This window comes from Zingiber officinale, chromosome 7B (assembly GCF_018446385.1).
Source record: "Zingiber officinale cultivar Zhangliang chromosome 7B, Zo_v1.1, whole genome shotgun sequence".
Taxonomy (NCBI): domain Eukaryota; kingdom Viridiplantae; phylum Streptophyta; class Magnoliopsida; order Zingiberales; family Zingiberaceae; genus Zingiber; species Zingiber officinale.
The window spans coordinates 108,221,818-108,241,095 of NC_055999.1; the positions used below are offsets into that span (position 1 = coordinate 108,221,818).

General features: G+C 38.6%; 4 protein-coding genes and 3 non-coding genes across 8 annotated transcripts; 1 reads left to right on the forward strand and 6 right to left on the reverse strand.

Annotated features, from left to right (window-relative positions):
• Positions 1-788: 788 nt before the first annotated feature.
• Positions 789-2,602, reverse strand: LOC122006801 (transcription factor CSA-like). Of its 2 annotated transcripts, none has more exons than XM_042562425.1 (5): positions 2,456-2,602; positions 2,191-2,369; positions 1,764-2,024; positions 1,232-1,672; positions 789-1,152 (listed from the first exon to the last, which is right to left on the reverse strand). In XM_042562425.1, the coding sequence occupies exons 3-5, from the start codon at positions 2,014-2,016 to the stop codon at positions 965-967; spliced, it is 882 nt and encodes a 293-aa protein (XP_042418359.1). In that variant the 5' UTR covers positions 2,017-2,024; positions 2,191-2,369; positions 2,456-2,602; the 3' UTR covers positions 789-964. The 2 variants fall into 2 exon arrangements, with proteins under 2 accessions (XP_042418359.1, XP_042418358.1); XM_042562424.1 differs by having other exon boundaries at positions 2,176-2,369.
• A 2,179-nt stretch (positions 2,603-4,781) lies between these two features.
• LOC122006802 (hydroxyacylglutathione hydrolase cytoplasmic-like) lies at positions 4,782-7,929 on the reverse strand. Its single transcript, XM_042562426.1, has 7 exons — positions 7,775-7,929; positions 7,569-7,691; positions 7,254-7,415; positions 6,449-6,524; positions 6,253-6,366; positions 5,685-5,861; positions 4,782-4,991 (listed from the first exon to the last, which is right to left on the reverse strand). Exons 1-7 carry the CDS (start codon positions 7,819-7,821, stop codon positions 4,917-4,919), a joined length of 774 nt encoding a protein of 257 aa, XP_042418360.1. The 5' UTR covers positions 7,822-7,929; the 3' UTR covers positions 4,782-4,916.
• Positions 7,930-9,266: 1,337 nt separating this feature from the next.
• TRNAI-AAU lies at positions 9,267-9,340 on the reverse strand. The gene has a single exon. It is a non-coding gene; the product is annotated as a tRNA-Ile (tRNA).
• Positions 9,341-9,453: 113 nt separating this feature from the next.
• On the reverse strand, positions 9,454-9,527 carry TRNAI-AAU. The gene has a single exon. It is a non-coding gene; the product is annotated as a tRNA-Ile (tRNA).
• Positions 9,528-9,816: 289 nt separating this feature from the next.
• Positions 9,817-9,890, reverse strand: TRNAI-AAU. Its single transcript has one exon. It is a non-coding gene; the product is annotated as a tRNA-Ile (tRNA).
• Positions 9,891-11,482: 1,592 nt separating this feature from the next.
• On the forward strand, positions 11,483-15,229 carry LOC122006803 (protein ENHANCED DISEASE RESISTANCE 4-like). The gene is made up of 3 exons (XM_042562427.1): positions 11,483-11,638; positions 12,612-12,929; positions 13,023-15,229. Exons 2-3 carry the CDS (start codon positions 12,806-12,808, stop codon positions 15,044-15,046), a joined length of 2,148 nt encoding a protein of 715 aa, XP_042418361.1. The 5' UTR covers positions 11,483-11,638; positions 12,612-12,805; the 3' UTR covers positions 15,047-15,229.
• Positions 15,230-15,807: 578 nt separating this feature from the next.
• On the reverse strand, positions 15,808-16,965 carry LOC122004656 (transcription factor WRKY19-like). The gene is made up of 3 exons (XM_042559509.1): positions 16,649-16,965; positions 16,369-16,494; positions 15,808-16,264 (listed from the first exon to the last, which is right to left on the reverse strand). The coding sequence occupies exons 1-3, from the start codon at positions 16,963-16,965 to the stop codon at positions 15,841-15,843; spliced, it is 867 nt and encodes a 288-aa protein (XP_042415443.1). The 3' UTR covers positions 15,808-15,840.
• Between the last annotated feature and the right edge of the window lie 2,313 nt (positions 16,966-19,278).

Genomic DNA, 19,278 nt, shown 5'->3' on the forward strand with positions numbered 1-19,278 from the left:
TAAATGCAATTTGAATGCTCTTACACGGCCTCAACAGACCCCTTCAATGGCGAGGACTCAGCCTGCCTCATGTCTCTTTAATGCAGAAGTATCTCACTCGTCTGTCTCACGGGTTCAGAGTTAGTGCATTAAGCATTCGGGTCTGGCCTCTCTCCTCTCTCCCGAAGACCTTACTGAGAATAACTGTTCGCCAACACCATGATTGTGAGCTGGGAAGCTGACGCTGTCAGTGCTCAGTGCCTCTGAGCACCCAACAGCCTTCGAAGTTGGGATGATGATGAGTGATAACCAACCACGCAAGGTTTCTTTATCTCCTTCTCTTCCAAACCCCTACCGATCTCTTGCCAGATACGGATTGGGCACTGAAAGTGGAATCATGACCGACCTTGGAATTCTGTCAGTCCAGCTTCAAAACCTTCCATTAATTGCCTACTGGCCCTCCTCTATGATGTGATGGATGCAGGAAAAGGAGCCGCTGTTGGTCTGGCTGTTACACACTGTGACGAGACGACGAGCGTTCTTAACGTGGAGCTTCACCCTTGGATTAATGGAAGAGTTCAAAACAGAACCTATTTACTATTGTGAGTTGGATTCATGGGTTTGGGCATGTCGAAGCAAACTAGAGATTACTGGCACATTACAAGTAGATGAAAATATCCATGATTTGTTTAGGTTTCAACAAGAAGAGATACAGTTCCACTGATTACTTTACTATACCATAGTCAAGACTCTTACTGGTAATCTTGGTCAATAATGTGAAGCTAGCCTCACTTGATCTCGTCTGCTAGTTTAAACAAATAATCACAAGTTCTTAAAGCAGGATGAATAACCATTAACAAAGGATCAAAGTTCTTGAAGGGCGACGTTTGAGTGAGAAGAGGACTTCTCTCCATAACCCCCCTTCTTCAATGTTTACCAGCACTCTTTATAGTTCTACATGTGCATTTAACACTTATCCTACCTTCTATGTTGCTCCAACACCTAGGAAATCAATAAAGGGCATTATAATTTTCTTCCTCCCATGTTCTGTTTCGCCATGAAGCCAAGCATTGCTGCTCTGGTAGGTCACTGGTTGATTTGCTGAGGCCTCAGGAGGAGACTGGCCACCAGGGAGAAAACTCTTCCTTACAGTGAAGACCTTTTCATCAAACCCTTCATGAGAGTGTGAGAGACAATTAATCAGTACACCAAAGCCATGACACTGTAAAATATAAGGCAAAAGAAAACATACAATTGATCATGGAATAGGCAAGGAAAGTGGTGCTGGTGAAGGAGTTGAGGGAGAGGTCAGTGCAAGTGGAGGATGACTCATCTCTGGTGCTGGTGATGACCGAGTCCCCACTGCACGCATTGGTGTTGTTGCTGGTTTTGACATCTTTGCTGTTGGGGAGGAGCAGGGTGTGAGAGAAGGAAGAGGTAGAAGAAGAAGTCAAAAATGGCTTTCTTCTCCTGTAAGCATTGCTCTGCTCCCTTTGTTTCCTGGCCATGATGACATGCCAATGGTTTTTGACAGCATTGTCTGTCCTCCCAGGGAATAGCCTGGCAATCAAAGCCCACTTGTTGCCATACATCCCGTGGGCAGCCAGAAGCCTCTCCTCTTCCTCATCACTGAATGCCTTCCTGTTGATCCTTGGATCAAGCTGGTTGAACCACCTCAGTCTGCAACTCTTCCCTGCCAAAACAAGATGAATCACACAAAGATCGTTTTTTTTCTTCTTCTTTTACTTTGTACTTTGTGTTTGAGCTCCAAGGCATGCAACTACCTGATCTTCCTTCTAGATTCTCGGCCATCAGGTTCCAGTTTTGGGGACCATGTTTGGAGACCAGCTCTTTGAGCTTGGCATCCTCAGCTGGCCTCCAATGCCCTCTAGCACACAGCTTCTGCTGCCTCCTCTGCAGCTCACTTTGTCGACCACCACCGTCTTCTTCCTCCTTCCTTTGGTGGTTGTTGCTCTGTTCATCCTCAGCGCTCTCATGCCCCATGCCATCTCTGAGCTTTACATCACTCGGAGCCATTCCTAGACCTGTTTCACAATGAGCCTCAAAAATGGCCAGCTGAGGACTATAATGCTTCTGTCAGGAAGCATTCAAGCAGAAAGATCAAGGTGGCTTTGAAACTTTGAAAATAAGAAAAAGAAAGAAAATGAAAAAAAAAAAAAGTAGAGAGAAGAAAACTTAGGTGAGAGAGACAAATGGCTATGGCAAGCACAGGGTCCAATACAGAGCCACTCGTGTGGCTGTTGGAGTTGGAGTCTCTCCTCTTCCCTACACACACTTTTATAGATGATATCTGCTCCTGTCTCTCTAACACTCAACAGAGTCATCAGAATTTCTTTTGTGTTCTTGCGTCCCCCACCATTCTTGCTGTTCTGGAGCAAAGAAAGAAAGAAAAAAAAAATTGCCATAAGAAACCAAAAAGCAAGGAGAAATAATAAAGTTACAGCAAGCATTTTACCCTGGTTTTTTGCTGCCAATTTGTACGCAATAGTCGGTTGGCGTACCATAGTTTCATGGTTTTAGTGGAATTGGTACTGTTCTTCTTTTGGCCGTGTCCTGTATCAGACCTCCATGCTCGTGCATTCTCTGCCTCTCTTGCTCCCAAGTAAATCAATGTGGGGAGTTTATAGGACAGTTTCATAGTTTTTGAACTTTGTTTTCTTCTCTTTACCATGCTGCATGTAAACTCCATCTAAACTTCTCTTTGAACAGGTCTGCTTGAATCAAACTTAAGACAACTTTTACAGGAAAACTAGATTATTTTGTTTGCTTGAATCAAACACTTTTTTCTTTCTTTTCTTCAGACTGCTTTTATACATATGATAAGTTGATAACCAGTCAAAGTTCAAGGAAGGAATCATTGGAGTTGCAAAGAAAGGGAACGAAAGGACAGCTCCTGCTTAATGAATCTTGAAAGTAGTCTCGTCCTTAAAAGATTTAGTTTTTATTCAGTAAAGAAGAAGAAGAATAGGAAGAACAGTCGCAGGGCTCTCGAGGATTCTGTCATCGTGATAGGGTTCAGGTTCATGCACTTGAACCCTATTTGTAGGTTTGTGCTTGTCCTTTTGTACGTTGCACGTTAACCCTTTTTTTATATTTATTCTTGTTTGGAAATAAAGAGAAATAGAGTTTTGAAATTGTCGAAATATATTCCAAACTTTTCGATTACATTATTTTATTAGAGTTGAAAGATGCCATCGCAATAGAGTTTGGATCCAAGGAAAGGTAATTTTCCTCTCAGATTCGAATATCCACGGAAAATCTGAAATAGGACAGATTCAGAAAGTCATTATCGAATACTGATTCAGAAATTTTTTAAAATCCCCATAACAGACTTGGAGAGATATGAAAATGCCATTTTGATCCCTAAATCCGTTCTAATATCTCTGATTATAATAATAATTATTAAAAGAATTCCGGAGATCAGCCCCATCCTCATCCTATTGTCATCTCTACAGCAAGGATGGAAACGGAGATGTGAGTTAAATTTCCGTGGATTCGAGTATGTGAATTCTCCAATTACAAAGAGATGGGTAAGAATGAAGATTTACTTCAAGGATAAGGACTAGAAGCAATCCGATCTCTTGATCTATAAAAAAAAATGAACTAAGAGATGAACCATTTATAATTACGATAGAATCATGATCACGATCCAATCGCAATTGATTGCGATTCCTCAAGATGGATGACTGAAGGTCATCCTCTGCTCTACGCTCAATAACCTAGTCACTTGTCGACCCTCAATGGCCTTCAACGATTCGTCCCGACCCAAATTATAATTTTAAAGGATGATAAATTTAAAAAAAATCACAACTAATTATAACTGAATCATCATGTCCATCTCCTGATTTATTTTTTTTTAAACCAGAAAATCTAATCTACAAACCCACCTCCGTTAGCCCAATGTCGTCTCTAGTTGGATCCCTCTTAAAGATGCCAACTGTATGATTTTCTATTTTTCATTTTCTAATCCAAATATAATTTTAAAACGCTTAGAATAGAGCAAAAATATTAAATTTTAATACAAATTATTTTAAATTTTGCATAGTAGACGGACTAGAAATCAAATCCAAAAGAAAGCTTTTAGACTAGAGCAACAATATTAGATATGATTTGAACTATAATATAGTAAAATACAGCTTAATGACATATGATTAACAACGATACATTTTTTTTTAAAAAAACTAAACTTAGAAAGCAACGAGGCAGTTCATCAGATGTCCAATATGCAGAAAGGTTCTTGACTAATTATTGAACAAGGCTTGCATAAACTAATTATTGAATAAGGCTTGCATAACTCCAAGTTATTCATTAGTGCCTAACCATCAATACATCATCCAACAAAGACAATGATTTCATCATAATAAATTTGTGAGTTCTAAAATGAGCAATGATATGCAAAGAAAACAAATTTCAATAAAAACTTAAAGAAAGATAAATAAATTCATAGTCCATTTCACTTTTGTGAATCTCATCATTATCTCATCATTTTATATGTCTATTTCTTAAAAGAATTTTATATGTCTATTCCTAAACTTTTCTCTGAAATTATTTCTCTCTACGCATCATTTTTCTTTTAAAATATACAAAACTATTAGATAAAACAAGATTGTCAGAGTCTACTTAAACTCACTAAAAAATTTGAAATATGTTGATCATATGAGCACTAAAATATATAAGACTACTAGACAAAGCCACATAAACGAGGGTCTACTTGAGACTCACAAGACTGTAGAGGCTCATGTCTCGTGTGTTCTAATTACTATTAACTGCACTCGAGTTGCTAGTTATAAGCTGAAAGCTGATCATGGTTCATTATTATTACACAAAAGTGAGACATGTTATTTTCATCCACACAACATGAACCATTTTTAACTACAAACTCGAACACCTTTTCAAAGAAGCCAAACCTCTTCTTTTCACCCTCTCCACGCATCTTTCATTGACCTAAGTTTCATCAAGGCCTCAATCGGAGAATTGCAGGCAACTTTAGCCTGCAAAACATGCAAATTTACTCTTCAAATCAACAGTGTAAATTGTACAGGAAACAGTCACTAGACATTGTGTGAGTTCCGAACAATGAGTGCATGTACCAAGAACAAAAAAATTTATCACAAACAAAAATTTCTTTGTGCAAAATATTTGCTTTATGATTTTTAGAATTGAAAAGAAAGGAAAAAGAGAGAAACAGAGAAAAAGACTACCATCTCATACACCACCTGAATGTAAATTACTTCCCCTGAAGGGCTGAACAGGAATAAACAAGATTGTGAAAGATTAACATCTCACGCCAATATGCATTAAACAGATGGATCAGATAAATAACTTAAATAACAAACTATTTTAGAATTTTATCAAGAGACAACTTCATATTCCTGTGTAGATTAGTATTGCACTAGGGATTGCAACAAATGCTATACTTGCGATAATTTTGCTTAAATATATTCTTTTGGGGGAGGATTTGCATTTTCTGCTTGTTGAGAGTACTGATTCAATCACTCCACTTAAGAAGATTAATTTTAAATCACTGTGAAAAAAAGTTACTAAGCAAATTGACTAAATCAGTATTCAGCTCAATCAAGAGATTTGTCTCAGCTATGCCGAACGCCATCTAAAGAGCAGAACACATGCCATCATAAAGCCACCTATAGCAAACAAAAAATACGTAAAACAAGAGTGAGCAGAACCTGTATCTCTGGTAAGTCAACTCGCATGAATGGATTAGTTTGGAATTCTTCATCAAGCGTTGAAGGAATTGTAGGTTGGTTTAATTGGCGTTGACTTTTAGCCCAAGAAAGCTTATCTAATACCCTTTGATTGTCTGGTTCAACAGTTGATGCAAATTGGAGGTTCTTCACAGTGTACTGTAAAGATCACAAATTTAACTCCAGTGGGATAAAATCCAGGAACAACTATAATTATAGAAAAAAAAAATCCTATAGGAAAATATAAGTTGCAAAAGGCTAAGAATCAAACAAACTATATGCATGATAGAGGATGTCTTTCTGTCAGTCATAATGCATCCCGAACAATTGCAGTTTAAGCAAGCTCAAGAATTCAGATTAGTCTATTCATAGCTTCATTTTCAGCCTTGTTTCGCAAACTAACATAGTTCATGGAGCTATGTAGTATTGCTTCAATTCTTCCAAGTCAAACTAATGATACTGAATGCAAAGTAGAATCTAACTTCTTATTGCTTCATATCTTTGATGAAAAGGAATTCATCTAAGAAACTGGGATTAGGAAATACCATACCTCATGACCACAATAAACACGAGTAGGCCTTGGTAGTGAACCTAATGTGACACACAGAGATTGATACATCTGTTCTGCAGTACCTTCAAAGAACTTTCCGCAACCAGCAATAAACTAGGAACAAGAAGAAGCAAAGAATGTTAGCCTATCAAGAGTGCAATGCATCACAGAACAAAGAACATAGTACCAGACTCACCAGTGTATCCCCAGTAAAGACAGCTGGATTTTCCCCTTTGTCAGTCACATAATAACTTATATGACCTTTAGTATGGCTAACAAACCAGATCAAGAGCAATAGAAACCAAGAGGTAAATAATGCAACACAAAGAGTAATGCTTGATCACAGAAGTTTAATGCTGTGCAATCTAAGGATAATCAACTTAATTAGTATGAGCATTATTTTCGACAATAATAGATTCACTTCCTCATATAGAAGAGCATATTGTATTCCTCTTTCACAGCATTGTATTGTGCAAATCGATGTGGAAACCAAATAATTATTTCCACCCATTGCTTTGGTCAGATAAGATCAACCCAACAAAAGGAAATCAGACAGTAAGATGTTCTATTGTACTGATTTATCTTCAAATAAATATATTAGAAATCTGTAAGCAGAATTTACATCCTGTAAAACTTGGATGACTTCTATCCCACAATCACCTTGACCAACAAATTTCAGGATATATGTTTCCTCTCTTGTATGGAGCTTTCTCCTTTTTAACTTGGTATGCCCTAAAACATATGCATTGTGACATTTGCTGATCCCAGAGTCCTTTTATTCTTGTCCTTCAGTGGATGGATAAGCACTAAACATTTTCATAAAGTTAACTATTATGCAGTAATATGTCGATCCAGGATCATGAGCAACATATAACAGTCCACTAACCAAAAATCGTATGGCAAGTGTTGCCCATAAAAAATCTACGATAGTAAGATGCAAAATTATCAGAAATTATAAGAGTTCACATTGAAAAAGATATACAACTAAAGGAGCTATATACCATGGTGTATGGAGAGCAACTATTTCGATATCTGGCCCAAGAGCCAACTTATCCTTGTTCTCCAAAGCATCCGTGCAACCTCGTACAGAATCTTTTGATCCACCATAGACCTTGATCCCCGGCACCAACTCCTTTATCTTCTCATTCCCCCCTGCATGATCCCTACATCAGAAATCAGACGACAAATTTGAGATACAGCAAAAATTACAGATTCCCACAACAGGCTAAACATTAGCATAAAATAAAAAAGAAGCCTTTTGTCGCAAAAATAGTAGGGAACAATCCAAGAGGTAAAAGAGAAGAGTTTGGACAAACCAGTGATGGTGAGTGGTGAGCACAAACTTGAGGTCGGCACCGATCTGCATGGCCTCCCATAAAACCTTTTCGGGCTCAACGGGGTCGACGGCCGCCGCCTCCCCGGAAGACTCGTTCACGATTCTGGAGACGCAGATCGACAAAGGTAAAGGAATGAAGATTAGAAGCGATCTAGGGATATGTAGGGGGGAGGGGAGATGGCTCACATGTAGGCGTAGTTATCTTCCAAGCAGTTGACGTGAACCACCTTCATCGCCGCTCTTGGCTGTGCCGCCGCCTTCTCCTTCGATGGCGAGGAGGCGGATCTGGAGAAGCGAGTGAAGAAAAGAAGATAAAAGGAGGAATTTGCCGACCGCTTCGATTGAATAAAAGACACATCATACGGTATAAATTTTTTTTTTTTTTTTAACTAAAAAAGGGTATTTTTTTAAATATATGGTATAATTTGATGAATAAAAAATACTTATTTTTTTTTCGTTTTATCAGATTTTTAGATAATCGATTTAACTTTTAAAACAATCCGATAATGGATTACATTTTTTTTCCCCTCTTAAAATTTTAATAAAATAAACAAAATTTTTTTCCATAATTTTACTTTTCAGTCTCTTAAGTAGAGAGAGCATTAATCTTTCAGTATTTTTGCCACATTAGTATTAGGGTAGAAGTAGCATTTTAATGATGAAATTAAAAATTATAGAGGCAAAATGGTGAATATAAAACTTTAAGTATTTTTCTAAAGAATCCATTGAAATTATAGGAATAAATCAACATTTCTCTTTGGCATAGAATTTGATAAAAATAATATCCTATCGTTTAAAATGAAATATATTATTTTTTTTCATCCATTAAAATATCCATTGGCAAGAAGACGCCAATAGAAATATTTGATCAAGTATGGACCAAATAGTAAAACGTGAATCCTATATTTAAATTGCCCATCCACAAGAGAAGTAGCTAATAATAGCCGATGATATTTTCTATTTTTAAATACCTTAATATATAATAACAATACGATAAAAACAAAAACATATTTTGAATGGTCCAAGCAGATTTTAATTTGCGAGGTGGGCTTTACTAGCACGACGGTGTAACCAACTGATCTAGTAAGTCAAAGATCATCACTGTTTATACATTTTATAAACAAATAATTTAAAGGTGAAAATCAAATATTTTAATACTAGTACAACACTTTAACCAACTGAGCTAAAATGCCAACGATTTAAATCTTTATATGCATTTTAATATATAATAATAATACGATAAATAAAAATATATTATGAATTGTCAACGCAGTTTCGAATTTCGCGTAATTAATGGGAAAATCGAAATTTTAAATGACCAAGCAGTTTTCGAACCTGCGACATTAGCATTATTAGCATAACAACTAAGTTAATAGGCCAACGAATTAAGTGTTTATACTTTCCTTAATATATAATACTAATATGATAAAACAAAAATATATTTTGAATTGACTATGCAGTTTGCGTTATTAATGAGAAAATCAAAAGGTTAAATGGCCCATGAAAATTTCGAAGCTGCGACCTTTGCGTTATTAGCACGCTCTAACCAACTGAGATAATAGGCAACTTGATAAATTTTATATTTATCTTAATATATAATATTAATACGATAAAACAAAAATATATTTTGAATTGTCTATGCAGTTTGCGTTATTAATGAGAAAATCAAAACGTAAAATGGCCCATGCAGGTTTCGAACCTGCGACCTTCGCGTTATTAGCACGACGCTCTAACCAACTGAGCTAATAGGCCAACGATAAATTTTTATATTTATCTTAATATATTTTATTAATATGATAAAACCAAAATATATTTTGAATTGTCTATGCAGTTTGCGTTATTAATGAGAAAATCAAAACGTAAAATGGCCCATGCAGGTTTCGAACCTGCGACCTTCGCGTTATTAGCACGACGCTCTAACCAACTGAGCTAATAGGCCAACGATAAATTTTTATATTTATCTTAATATATTTTATTAATATGATAAAACCAAAATATATTTTGAATTGTCTATGCAGTTTGCGTTATTAATGAGAAAATCAAAACGTAAAATGGCCCATGCAGGTTTCGAACCTGCGACCTTCGTGACGCTATAACCAACTGAGCTAATAGGCCAACGATAAATTTTTATACTTATCTTAATATATTTTATTAATATGATAAAACCAAAATATATTTTGAATTGTCTATGCAGTTTGCGTTATTAATGAGAAAATCAAATCGTAAAATGGCCCATGCAGGTTTCGAACCTGCGACCTTCGCGTTATTAGCACGACGCTCTAACCAACTGAGCTAATAGGCCAACGATAAATTTTTATATTTATCTTAATATATTTTATTAATATGATAAAACCAAAATATATTTTGAATTGTCTATGCAGTTTGCGTTATTAATGAGAAAATCAAAACGTATAATGGCCCGTGCAGTTATTAGCACGACACTCTAATCAACTGAGCTAATAGGCCAACAATAAACTTTTATATTTATCTTAATATATTTTATTGATACAATAAAACAAAAATATATTTTGAATTGTTATTAGCACGACGCTCTAATCAACTGAGCTAATAGACCATATATAATTTTGTTGAATTACAAGTATTTGTAACATTATTATACAAATTTTAATCAACTAGCCAACTTTAAAAAATAAAAAAAATAAACAATTTGATTTATATATATATATATATATATATATATTTATTTATTTATTGCTAGTTAAAATATTTCGTAATTTCCACCATCTATTAAAGTAAACCAATAACATGTAATATGTGTTAAGTAAGATTCAAATGCTTGTTATCTAAGCAATCCGTCTCATTGTTTATAGCCCCGGAGCAATTTCATTGAATTATAGAGGGAAGTAATTATGAACTTGTTTCAATAATAAATCAACATATTGACCTACTCAACTTAAATTAAGATATCCAAATTAAAAAACTAGTTGAATATCTTCTCCGAGTCAATTCTCTTTGAAAATAATGTCAAGACTTCAGTTTTTTTTTAATTTCTTTTCCCAAAAATAATTAGATTTTTCATATTTGAAATTTTAGAGGCAATTTTTTTAGCATAAAAAGATGTTAAATAAATTATGTCTTTGACTGGTCAAGCAACTGAAATTTAATAATTGACCAGTTTCTCTATCATGATCACGATTTCTCAATTTTATAATTAAATATTAAAAAAAAGTGGATTCTACGCGCTCTGACGCAACGTCTGGGCTGGCAGTGGCTGGCAGTCCAGCGGGTGACAACTCGGTCGATTTCACGTGTGCAGCCACATAGGCGTTCACTGACTGTATTTGCAGGCACGTCATCAAACAATTTTAAATATTAATTTTTTATTTTTTTAAAAAATAATAATTTAATCAAGTCGCGTGAACAAACCCGTTTTAGCCGTTAAACTGGACTGCTAACTAATTAACGGGTTTAGATTAATTAAGCACTCAGCTCTCCACCTGGAAGGAGTCCACGTCACGTGTAGATTCGACAACTCGGTGGGACCCACACGATTTATTTGTGTGCATGGCAGCTGTCCTGCGGACGCGTGGACGCGGTCGCCGGCGCCCTATCTACTCCGCATGCCGTTTGATCCACGCGTCCGACCACCCGCACGAGATTCTTACTTTATAAAATTCATATGATTTTCAAAATAAGTATTTTTTAAAAAAAAAAAAACTAAAATTATATAATATATTAGATTTCAATTTTTTAAGAATTAATTTAATTTATTTTATCAAATAATTATTAGCTTAATTGCTAATGTTAGTATGTATTTAATTACTTTTAAATAGCGACTCAGACACGGATCGCGCTGTAGACTTTACCTGGTCAAAGAGGCCGCGGAGGAGTGGAAGTGGAAATGGTCGCGCTTATATATACGCTTACGGCTCACCTTCGTCCTCCACCTCAACGGCTCAACCTCATTATTGTCATTCACTGGCGCTTCCCCTTCTTCAGATTCCCCCCGCTCAGGTAACAGACAGGAGGAGGGCCAAGGAACGAGAAGGGTTTGGGATTAACAGCCGCGAAAAGCCTCCGATCTCTTAGGTATGTGCGCAAAGTCTTGAATTTTGGCTCGCTGCTTAGGGTGTTGTTTTCTAGAAGCGATTGCTGTTTTTCTTCTTCTTTTTTTTTTTCCGTCAGTTTTGCTGGTTGAATTAGTGCGTTGGAATAGAATTTCTAGGTCTGGATGGACGGAGATGGATTTTGTGGAAGGAATAGTGAATTTGTGGAAGGGTACAAAAGAATAAGCCTTCAAATTGGCTTTTTTGGGGTCGCCGTTACACATTTCAGAAGTACTTCTTGTCCTTCTTTTTTGTGTTAATTAATGATCGGAGTAGGCGTTTCATGCATTGCTTGTACGATTGTTTTTATTTGTTTCCTTCGACTTCTAGGGTTTGTGTTCTGTCACATGTGACTGGAGCCTGTTTCTGGTGGTTCCCGTCCAATTTCGCCTTTAATGTTTTGGAAAGCTAAAAATTAGATTTTTAGGAGTGCTTGAATGATTTTGTCAATTTCTGGTCTTTGGGCCTTGAATTTGTGGCAATTGTCTTTTTTTTTTTAAAAAAAAAATTTCTGTTCCCATTTTTGCTCCCTAGCCACATGGTGAAACTTTTCTCTCTTCATGCTCAGTTTTAATTTACCTGATCAAGTACACGTTTAGGTATTTTAACATAGTTTCCCAGTTTTTTTTAAAATTTTGTAGACACTGGCTATAACTTCACATTTGGATTCTTTCTCTCTTTACTCCTCTTTAAAAATAGGAGGTTTCATTTTTTCTATTGTTTTCTGATTTTTTGCTTGCAAATTTTACAGGCAATAGCCTTTTGCAATCCCATGTTTTATTTATGTTCATTTTCAGTTAAAGCATTGTGTTCTATTATTTGTGACAAGCTAGTTGTCTGATTGATTTGTTCTATAAACTTTGGTAACCTAATTGTCTTTGTGTGTTCTTAATTCTGTTAATGTATTTCCACTGCTATATGAAACCATAAGTTTACTTATTTATTGCATGCAATAGGTTGCTGCTGTTTGTTTGGAAAACAGAAGAAAGCCACACCATGTCGAAAAATTCTAAGAGTTTCTGGGCATCAAAAAGTGAAGCTTGGAGCTTTCTGACTTTTGGCAATCAAATTTAGTAACTGATTCGTATGAGATAGGCACCCTGCAGAAGATCCTGAAGTCTTTTCTTGTAACTGGTTTATATGATCAGACATGGCTAGCAAAAGCACAATTCCTGGAGTCCGGTTCGTAAGATGCCCAAGATGCAGGAAGGTTCTTGCTGAAATTGCTAGTGTTCCTGTATACCAGTGCGGTGAATGTGGTGCCACTCTTCGAGGTAAGATTCTGTGTTGATCACATTGTTTACTTATAATTTTTCTCTTTGCTTGTAGTTTTTCTAATGGATTGTGTTAATTTTTGTTCTTTGCAGCAAAACATTATAGTTCTACCAATCAGAACAGCAATGCTACTGCACCAGAGATAACAGTTTCTGCGTCCAGTGGAGCACATAGTTCAGCATATCTGGATCCACAATTGTCTAAAGCAGCAGATGCTTCAAGCAGATTTTTAAATAAAGGAAATGAAATAGAACATGAAGAAGGTTGCCTCAAGGAGAGACGAATGGAGCTAGAAGATAGTTTCTTCAATGCGAGAGGTACGGATTTCCAGAGTTCTAGTCCTACTCCTGTCGATGTGAGAAATGACAGGTCATCAGACAACAAGGAGAATGACAATTTCTGCAAAGCAAGAGGGATGGATTTGCATAGCTCTATTTCTATTCCTGCTGATGTAACAAATGTTGGATCACTGGAAGACAAGGAGAAAACCAGCAATCATTATGATGAATGTGGTAATGTTTCGAAAATGCCCATTGCAAATGCATTTGATGCCAATCTTTCTTCTGTCAGTGATAGAAGCAACATTGACACTCCTCGGAAACGTGTGCCAATGTCCAGAAGAACTTTTAGACAGAGAAATGTGCAGGATTCAGAGGATACTAATGCACACAAAGAAGAGAGTGTTGAAAAAATCCAAGTGGTAACACAAATTCAAACTCAAGAAGTTTCACAAGTGCCGTCAATAGAGAAGCCAGCTGCTTTTGATACATTTGGTTCGCATGCAAATGAGTCTTCTCCAAAAGAAAAAGGTGATTTAGTGATAAACCCCTCTTTTGACTCTGAGGATTTCCATTCAGTTCAGAACTGGAAGGAACCAGAAAATCATGTGCATTCAAATCTAGTGGAGGTTCCTAAAGGCTCAGCCGACAATCAAAATGGTAGCATGGCAGTTGATGCCGATTCATTTGACATCTCAAGGGCTGCAGAGGTTCCTAAGTTCTCAGTCAACATTCAGCCAGGCAGCAAAGAAGCTGGCTTAAATTCGCTTGCACACATCCAAATGAAAATTCTAAAGAAGGTTGATGGATTGAGAGAGGAAATCAAAGAAATCTTTGACATATCCGATGAGAGCAAAGCACAGCGGCGCCTTCGAGACATTCAAGAAGAAGACCATGCTAAGCACGTTAAGTCTGGCCTACATCAAGCTCCTCCCAAAAATTCCCACCAAAGAAAGGCAATTCCTCGACCACCTAGGGCCAATGGCATTCCTTCACAGTTGTACCAAGTTCCTCACAAGAATTTCCATCATGGAGGGCGCCAGGGGTTCGTGAATCTTCCATCTCAAAGCCACTGTCACAACGGAATTTGCAGGGCTTGCCACCATGATCACCCATGCTATGCAACGGTGCATGCCGGTTCCAGTCCCCCACCATGTTCTCACAAATCTCAGGTTGCACGGGAGGCCGAGAAACCAAACAACAATGATGGAAGACAGCAGAAGAAGCAACTTTGTCGCCCTGTTTTAGGTGGCTCTCCATTTGTCACCTGCTACAATTGCTTCGAGTTGCTTAGGCTTCCTATGGATTTCTTCATAGTGTGGAGAAGATCTTATAAGCTTCAGTGTGGTGCTTGTTCCAAAGTTCTTACATTTTCTTTCAGAGCTCCAAAACATGGGATTCCCCATTTGTATGATGAGGCTGAGACACCAACAACCGAGTTGGACACCAGTACAGATACTACTTCCAGACATGAGATCTCCAACTTTCCGTCAAACGATAGATCCCCAAGGGAACCTGTTTCTTACTCAGAAGATTATGGATACTCTCTTGGCATCAGCTACTCCGCTGATACCGAAATGCCGGTGAATATTCTCGGCAGATCCACTCTGATGCATAACAGAAAAAGTAGGCTTAAAACAGGTTCACAACTGCATCAGCTTATGGGCTATGGTTCAGCTAGTGAAATCTTATATCGACACAGCGACAATGATGAAGTATCTGAATTCACAGAGCTGGGCACACCCCACTGTAATACTCCCGAGGAAAGGTTTGTGGAAGATGGAGTGATCAGAAAAGGCTCTTATATTTCAGATCCTTCAACCAGTCAGCACTTCTGAAGTTTTGCAGGAAACTGATGAAGAAGACGAATGTGATTTTGTGTAGTATGAGATCATTAGGTGCCCAAAGGGATTATAACTTTAGATTCTTGTCTACGATCCAATTGTACAGTCCATTGATCAGGCTATTTTTGTATTCATTATAGTTTTTTTTTAATCCATTGCAGCTATTCTATTGATCTACTCATGAGTTTTTTCTGAACAAATCTAAGGATTCTACTCAAATTCTTGATAAATCCAGTGAACAACTAGTAAATTTAACACACTTTTGTGATTCAGCTTCCATTAAACCAAATTTTAGGAAAAAGGATTACTCGAGGAATTTAGTCATAAACAAGATATTCATTCCTTGTGTTGGAACTTAAATATATATATGCTCTAGGCACGTTCTACGGTTGCTGTTTCAGCGCCGGGGACAAAAACAGTGGCTGCTCTTGCTCCGGCGACCGTGGAGGCGGAAGCGGCGTTAGCCCAGGGAATGAGATCGGATACGGCTCTTGCTCCCGTGTCTTCGGCCGAGGTGCGGCAGCGCTATTTATAGGTGGAAATGAGAGAAGTAATCGGCATTGGAAACGGAGTGGATCCATCGACCGAACGATCCAACAATAACATGGATTACAGATTGAAAAAAAAAACTTGCTGATTGCCAGATTTGGTTAAACTTCTTTCAGGAAACTTGCAATTTATTTTATTACAGATATAAAGAATCGATTTGTCCCATTGACCAAAAAGAATAACGGTGCGTCTTCACTCTTCGGCAATCTAATTAACTAGTTGTTGATCATTTAGATCGATTAGTTCCCCGGCCTCGGCGGGAAGATGGAGTCCATGCAGCTGTCGCTGCTTCCGGAAAAATTAAACATGGTGTCGGTGAGATCCGCCAACCAATCATCCACGTCCCCGCCGCCGTCGCCGCCGCCCGTCCCCGCCGCCGTTCCCTGCGCTTCGTCGCCAAGCCAGTTATCAGTTTTCGGTTGCGACGCCGACGACGTCCCTGCCTGGAACAGGGGCGAGGCGCTATCGCCGCCGGCGCCGGGGTCTCTGTTTTCTCCGGCGGCGGCGACTGCGACGGTGATTGGGGGGATGAGGAGCGGTGTAGTGGAGGTCTGGCAAGTGTGTTCGCCTTCGTATGTGATTTCGAGGATGAAGGGGTTTTCGTCGATCTGCTGCACTTTCTTCTTGGCCTCGCAAATCTTGTGGGTGCACCGGTAGTAGCTCCTGCCATTAATTTCTGATTAGAAAGCTATGTAGGGCCAAATGAAACTCTCTCTAAAGAAGTTGCAGAGCACTTGGTGAGGAATCAGAGGAAGAAGAAGAAGAACCTTAGAAACTTGGAATGCAGAATAGCCTTTCGGCCGTACTTCCTCCAAGTGTATCCATCTTCCGGTGGAACGTCGACTTTTCCAGTCACCGGAGCCGGAGTTCTCAACGTCAACCTCCCCTCCTTCCTGGAAATTACCATCGAGTCAATTTCCCGACTATGTGAGAACAAGGTGGGGTGGGTAAGCATGCATGCAATGGAAACTGCCAGTTCACGTTCATGGAAGTTTACCACATTGAGTAAACCAAAAAAGTCTACACGTTAATTTGAATTCCACAAACCTCTTCCTCGGCGTTCGGATCCCTGACGGCCCGGCGGGTAGCTCCGGCAGCAGCTCCGCGTGCGGGGGAATGGCCAAAGGGCCGATGGAGCTGCGCTGCTGCTCCTCCGGCTGGGGCACCTCTGGGAGGAGCATTCGGGATCGGAGCGCAGCGGCGGCTTGTTGGAAGGAGGCGGCGAGCTCATCGCAGGAGATGAGGAGGTAGCCAGGGTCGGCGGCGAGGAGGTAGCCGGGGTCGTCGGCGAGAAGGACGGCCCTGCCGAGGTCCTCGGCCCGCCGACAGGCGGCGAGGATTTGACCCAGGATCCCGGCCTCCATGTCGTTGGGAATTCGGAACTAGTAGAATGGCATGATCAAGAACAGAGCTCGACGGCGGCGGAGATGGCCGGATTTTACGGGAGGATTATTTTAGCAAATCGTGAGGATCCAACACTGACAATTTATTGGGCTATATAACGACTTTTTACGAGTCAATCTATTTATTTAAAAAAAATCAAAAGGCACCCTTTTTAATTGATAAATCCAGCCTCTTTTAGTTATGCACATTACATTATTTGGAATAAAAGTTCTTATAAATACTGTCATAATTGAAAATCGAACGATGACAATCTTTATGTTATGCCACGACACCCTTTTTAACAAATTGTTAAAGGAATGTCTTACTCTGCTTTATTCTCAAAAGGAATACTTTATTCTCAAAACAATCTTTTTCATCACTGTTTGGCCGAGTGGGGTTAGTTTGTAAACAAGTTCATATTATACTCGTAGACTGGCCAGGGGTGGGCGGGTGGGAAAAACCTAGTACATTTAAAAAAAATTTTGCTTCTTGAAAAAATTCAAATATTTTGAACTCTCCTCCTTCAAAATCCCTCGTCAACTCCACCACATCACCTCGCCTTCCTATTGCCATTCATCTGCAGTATGTTCCTCATACACATGCTCATTTACATTATTTATCTTTTAACTACATGCTGATGCCTCATCTAATTATTTATAATTTAGATGTTAATGTCAGTTCCCATTCGAGTTTTAGAACATCTTCTTCCTCCATTCAGCTATCATTGTTATAGTAGATACAACGTTGTAGCAACTACACAATTGTAGTAGCTACAACGTTATGGTCTCTGGTCCTAGAGAGTTGTAGTAGCTATGTTATGGTCTAAGCAAGTTATAATAACTACGAAATCATAATTGTTACAACATGCTAAAATTACCAACAAGAACTTTGTAGCAACTACGATTGGGTAGTTGCTATAACGTTCTGGTCTAAGCATGTTGGTCTAAACATAATGTTCTGATTTAAGCACATTGTAGCAGTAACGAAATCATAACTGCTATAGCATGCTAAGACTACCAATAAGAATGTTGCAGTAGTTACGATTTCGTAGCAACTACAACATTCTGTCTAAGCACGTCGTAATTACTATAACATATTAAGACTATCAACAAGAACATTGTAGCAGCTACGATTTCGTAGTTACTATAACGTTATGATATAAGCATGTTGTAGCAACTACGAAATTGTAGTTGCTACAACGTTCTAAGACTACCGACAAGAACGTTGTATCGTAGCTGCTACAATATTCTGGTCTAAGCAAGTTGTAGCAGCTATGACAATATTCTAGTCATAACTAGTAGAAATATCATTTAAACTAGCATTGTAATTGATCATGTCCGAGAGTCGAGTTGACGGACGCTGGGGAGATGACGCTCACGTTGACTGGATGTAGACTGAAGATGACGCGGGCCTCCGACGAGCTACGCCTGCAACCACAAGTCGTTAGTGTCGAGCCGGGGAGGGGTTCCCCGGCGATGACCCTTCGACGCTCAAGTCAGTCACCGGTAGCAAGCGAATGAAGTAGAGAAGAGAAAAAAGCAGCAGCGTAACTGTGGCTATGATAACCATGATTTTACTGCATTATTTTGATTCATATATGCATGGTTTGATGTTGATTTCATAGGTTAAAATCATGGTTACATCACATTTTGTGCATTGTGTGCATTTTTGGACTTAATTACAAATTACTTTATTTTTATATTATTTGATGCTAATATTTGATTCTTATTTTGTAGACATCAAAGGATCTTGAATTTGAATCTATTTGGACCGAAATTGAGCTCGAATCGGAGTTCAAACAAGAAGATCAAGCTTTGGAGCATTATGGGCCGTTCATCAATAATAGGACAGATCTGGACCATCCGTTGAAGATCTGGCCGATCCAACCCAATGGGGAGCAGATCTAAGCCATTGATGAAGATCCAGAAGTTTTGATCCAGATCTGAGTTCATCCAGCCATTGATCCAGCCGGATTAATCTGGGTCGTTCATTGAAGATCGGCAGATCTGGGCCATCCAGTGATGATCTGATCTATCCGACCTAAGGGAGGGTAGATCCAGACTCTAGATCAAGATCAGTACCTTCGGATCGGATTTTGGGCAAACTTTTACCGTTGATTTAGCTCCAAATTGCTCCTAGCCGTCCGTTCAAATCTGGATCAGATTTAAAACAGAAGCTACAGTTCCCTTTCTTCTTCGTCGATTCCTCCACGCACAGTAGCTTCGTCCCGGCGCGGTTTTCTCCAGATTTCGGCCCCTTTCTCTTCTCCGATCATTCTCCCGAGCTTCAACCTC

Bases quoted from the DNA above. Each gene is read 5' to 3' on its own strand.
- LOC122006801 (XM_042562425.1), bottom strand. From the start codon at position 2,016: ATGGCTCCGAGTGATGTAAAGCTCAGAGATGGCATGGGGCATGAGAGC. The intron at 1,673-1,763 runs GTAGTTGCATGC...TTGTTTTGGCAG, and splicing joins GAATCTAGAAGGAAGATCAG to GGAAGAGTTGCAGACTGAGG. The intron at 1,153-1,231 runs GTATGTTTTCTT...ACTCTCATGAAG, and splicing joins TGCCTATTCCATGATCAATT to GGTTTGATGAAAAGGTCTTC.
- LOC122006802 (XM_042562426.1), bottom strand. From the start codon at position 7,821: ATGAAGGTGGTTCACGTCAACTGCTTGGAAGATAACTACGCCTACAT. The intron at 7,692-7,774 runs GTGAGCCATCTC...CTGCGTCTCCAG, and splicing joins GAAGATAACTACGCCTACAT to AATCGTGAACGAGTCTTCCG. The intron at 6,367-6,448 runs GTGAGTCTGGTA...TCTTGTTCCTAG, and splicing joins TCTTTACTGGGGATACACTG to TTTATTGCTGGTTGCGGAAA.
- LOC122006803 (XM_042562427.1), top strand. From the start codon at position 12,806: ATGGCTAGCAAAAGCACAATTCCTGGAGTCCGGTTCGTAAGATGCCCA. The intron at 12,930-13,022 runs GTAAGATTCTGT...TGTTCTTTGCAG, and splicing joins ATGTGGTGCCACTCTTCGAG to CAAAACATTATAGTTCTACC.
- LOC122004656 (XM_042559509.1), bottom strand. From the start codon at position 16,965: ATGGAGGCCGGGATCCTGGGTCAAATCCTCGCCGCCTGTCGGCGGGCC. The intron at 16,495-16,648 runs GTTTGTGGAATT...GGTAATTTCCAG, and splicing joins ATCCGAACGCCGAGGAAGAG to GAAGGAGGGGAGGTTGACGT. The intron at 16,265-16,368 runs GTTCTTCTTCTT...AATTAATGGCAG, and splicing joins CTGCATTCCAAGTTTCTAAG to GAGCTACTACCGGTGCACCC.